The 3,953-nt window shown below is 44.1% G+C and overlaps 1 protein-coding gene across 1 annotated transcript in view; it reads left to right on the top strand.

Moving 5' to 3' along the window:
• The window catches only part of LOC136827834 (uncharacterized), a 17,557-nt gene extending 13,852 nt beyond the window's left edge, over nucleotides 1–3,705 (top strand). The window contains exons 2-5 of the mRNA XM_067085294.1: nucleotides 1,214–1,688; nucleotides 1,800–2,820; nucleotides 2,996–3,421; nucleotides 3,507–3,705. Of these exons, the coding sequence (XP_066941395.1) occupies nucleotides 1,214–1,688; nucleotides 1,800–2,820; nucleotides 2,996–3,421; nucleotides 3,507–3,705 (2,121 nt within the window). The remainder of the gene's footprint in view (nucleotides 1–1,213; nucleotides 1,689–1,799; nucleotides 2,821–2,995; nucleotides 3,422–3,506) is intronic.
• Nucleotides 3,706–3,953: the final 248 nt, after the last annotated feature.

Genomic DNA, 3,953 nt, shown 5'->3' with positions numbered 1-3,953 from the left:
GAAAATATACCTGTCAGACAAGTAATGTCAGCAAGAAAGGCATTATTATACATTTTCTCAAAATTCCTAATTCAATTCATGGAAGTTTACTTATAGTGAATATACTTGAAAATACAGCATGCAACTAATAGATGACTTAAAGAATATACAGTTAAGCTGTGAGCACTGCATGGTCAGTTACGACACAAAATCCCTGAACAGTAATATACCAGTCGAAGAGATAATTAACATAATACTTGAACATATAAATGAGGAGAATATGATAAGATATAAAGAAAAAACCGCTAAAACAGATGTAGAGCAAGCGAAAGACATACATATTTCATGTTCAATAAAGAGTACTAGAAGCAATTTGTAGGTCTGGCTTCGGGACAGCCACTTAGTGCAACATTAGCAAATATTTTTCTAAGCAATTATGAAAAAAAGGTGGTTAGAACAATTCCAAGTCCTTTTAAACCAGTCTTCTACAGGCGGTATGTGGACTGCACTCATGTAATATTTAAGAAAATAAGATGATGCGGAAAAATTCTTTATCTGCTTGAATTCTAAACATGACAAAATAAACTTTCCGAGAGAAGAAGCAAACTGAAAGTTACATTTCCTACCTATAATGTTAGGAAGAGGACAGAACAACGTCAATTTTTTGTCGTTTTAAATTTAATACATTTTCTACTTTCTTATATAGACCATGGAGAATTTCTAGAAAATATATGCCAACTTCATTGAAGAAATAGAAATTTTCGAACATTATTCCTAACTAATGGCTACCCGACAAGAATATTAAAAAGTCAGTGAAAGAAATTTTTGAACATCATCTTCATAAGAAAGCCTGTCACAAGACAGCAGAAAAAGAAATTATATTGTAGGGCCCCATGCTGGGGCCATCCTGCAGTCGCCACCAGAAACGTCAAACCAAGACTGACCACGAGGCCTGACCTCTGACATGCAGTCGACAGAAGCACAGACCAGTGGCAAGCTGTAGAAACAAGGCTTATTGTGTATTCTCGGCACGACAAATGTAAAGACATTTCAGTTTTCAAGCCATATATATCACATTGTCTTCCTTGGCATATACAAGGAAATAGTTAATCTTTTTCACGTATGAAAAAGCACACTTTCTCCCAGTTGTATGCCCTTCTTGTTCTCGGTTTAGATCTTACTTTTCCGTTCGCGGATGTTAATGACATGTCCAGTGTTTTGATTACTAAATTAGTATGTACCTAGTCCGCATATCACTCACCTTGCTGCCTCTACACTGGTGACCCCGAAGATGACTGACACCACCAATGCTGCCAGCACCAGCCCAGCCAGCGACAACGCTGCAGCAGCAAGCATCCACCTACTGCCCTTCACAACTCACAACCCAGAGGCCTGGTTCTTCAGAGCAGAGACCATCTTCAGGTCTAAGATGATTTCCTCCTCATCCTGCAAAGCCGACGCTGTCCTCGAGTTCTTGCCAGATGACGTCTTTGGGCAAATTGCAGAATGGCTCACCGACCAACAGACCACCACCATCTATGAAGTGCTGAAGGACCATCTAAGGTCATCCTTCAGTATGCTACCCGCCCTCAGAGCTAGGAAATTCTTAGACAATATAGGGGCAGCAATAGGATACCAGAGGCTGTCGCACGTCTACAAGCAGCTGTGGCAGCTAGTGAATATCTCCACCACAGACGATGTTGGACCTTGTGAGAGAGTTCCTACTCACACAATTACCAGTTGCAGCCATCCCCAGTGCATCGACCATGCCCCTCAATGAGTTCTTGAAAACGGTTGATGCTGTCCACCTGGCCCACAAGTCAACAGAGCCCACACAACCACCCGTAGCAGCAGCTGCCGCACAGCCATAGTACCAGAGCAACACAGAGACAGACAGCAAGACAGAGGGCCCTGCTGCCCCCACACACCACTTCTGAAGCTTCAGGAGGGAGAACAAACCAAAGTACAAGCACAAAAGAGAATGTCCCAAGGACATATGCTTCTACCACTCGAGGTTTGGGAGAGAGGCCCAAAAATGCAAAAATGGCTGCCGCATGTCAAAAAACATGAAAGCAGCAACCAACCAACAAAACAATTAACAGTCAGTGCCATGCAGACAGGTTACCTCTTAGGAGGTAACAGTTCTGTCTACTGCTGTCTTTTTTCCAGATACGAGCAGACAAGCTCCATGTGTTTCTTCATCATATATGAGAAATCAAACACAGAGTTCCTTGTTGACACCGGTGCATGCAAGTTGTTCATACCAGCCAACCCACACGAACGCCTCAAACACATCCCCAGCACTCTCCAGGTGTCCAGTGCCTGTGGGGCCCTGTTAAAAATATACAGGAAACGGAACATGAATTTGTCGTTTGGCAGAAAGAAGTACAACTGGACATTCATCACATTGGACATAACAATATCACTTTTAAGAGCAGATTTCCTAAAAGAGCACAACATGCTGGTGGAGGTAGCAAGACAGCAGCTGATATCACTACCTGCCCCTGTAGCCCCACTCACTCTGACTCTAGCACCAGAGATACATCGCCTCCTAAAAGAGTTTCCAGAGGTATTCATGGACAACCTGCAACATGACCTGACCAAACCTGCAAAGCATCATGTCCAGCATCACACAGTCACCGAGGGTTCCCCAGTCCATACCCGTTTCAGACGTTTGGCACCAGACAAGCTCGCCCACACCAGACAAGCTTTTCAGGACATGGAACAGGCAGGAATATGCCAAAAAGCCTACAGCCCGTGGGCTTCTCCTGTCCACATGGAACCAAAAGCTGATGCTCATGGTGACCATTTGGCGGCTAACAACGACTCAATATTAAAACGGTACCTGACAGGTACCCACTACCAAACATCACAACATTACAAACCAAATGGTGGGTGCCAAAATATTCATGAAGATCAACCTGATGAAGGGATATTTCCAAGTCCCGGTCACAAAGGAGGACAAAGAAAAGACAGTTATCATCACCCCTTTCGGCATGTACACATTCAACTATAGCTGCTTCGGCCTTCAGAACACAGGTGTGACCTTCCAACGTCTGATGGACGAAATCCTGGGCGACCTATCCTTCTGCGTCATCTACTTTGATGACATTCTGATATTCAGCCCCAACCTCAAACAACACATGAAAGATGCCAGACAGGTTCTGCAAATACTCAAAGAAAATGGATTCAGTCCAGGAGGCCAATTGCGAATGGCAAAACCAACAGTAGAATTCCTGGGCCACCAAATCAGCCCCAATGGTGTTAAGCTCCTCCCAGCAAAAGTCCAAGCAATCAGCAACTTCCCAAAATTGACAACAATCAAAGCAGTTCAGGAACTCACAGGAATGATTAGCTATTACCACCAGTTTATTCCCAACCTTGCTGAAATAATGCATCCTATATACAGTTGCTTCAAAGGAAAACCTAAAAATTTATGTTGGTCTGAAAAACCAGATAAAGCTTTCATATTAGCCAAAAAAGCAGTCACTTCCGTGGCCCACACTAATCTTTCCTTTACCCCATAGGTCCCTCACCCTTACGACAGATGCGAGTAACACAGCAATGGGCATGGTACTTGAGCAGGACACAGACAATGGTCATCGGTCACTGGCATTCTTCAGTAAGAAATCATTGCCAGCAGAACAGAAATACTCCATGTTCGACTTAGAGCTGCTAGCAGTCCACAGAGCCATCCACCACTTCCACCACATTCTAGAAGGATGACAATTCATGATGCAGATGGACCACAACCCCTAGTCCACACCTTCCCTAAAAGCAGAGATGGGTGGTCAGTGAGACAGCAGCAGCACCTATCGTTGATAGCCGAACACCCCTGCACCATCAGATACTTGAAGGGCTCCTCCAACAGCATAGCAGACGCCCCTTCCCAAAACTCCATCAACACCATCCAGATTGGGACATCATATCCCACAATAGCATCAGCTCAAAAGGATGACATGGACCTGCAACGA

This window comes from Macrobrachium rosenbergii, chromosome 42, assembly GCF_040412425.1.
Source record: "Macrobrachium rosenbergii isolate ZJJX-2024 chromosome 42, ASM4041242v1, whole genome shotgun sequence".
In the NCBI taxonomy this organism is placed as follows: Eukaryota; Metazoa; Arthropoda; class Malacostraca; order Decapoda; family Palaemonidae; genus Macrobrachium; species Macrobrachium rosenbergii.
This window is presented reverse-complemented; position numbering and strand designations above follow the sequence as displayed.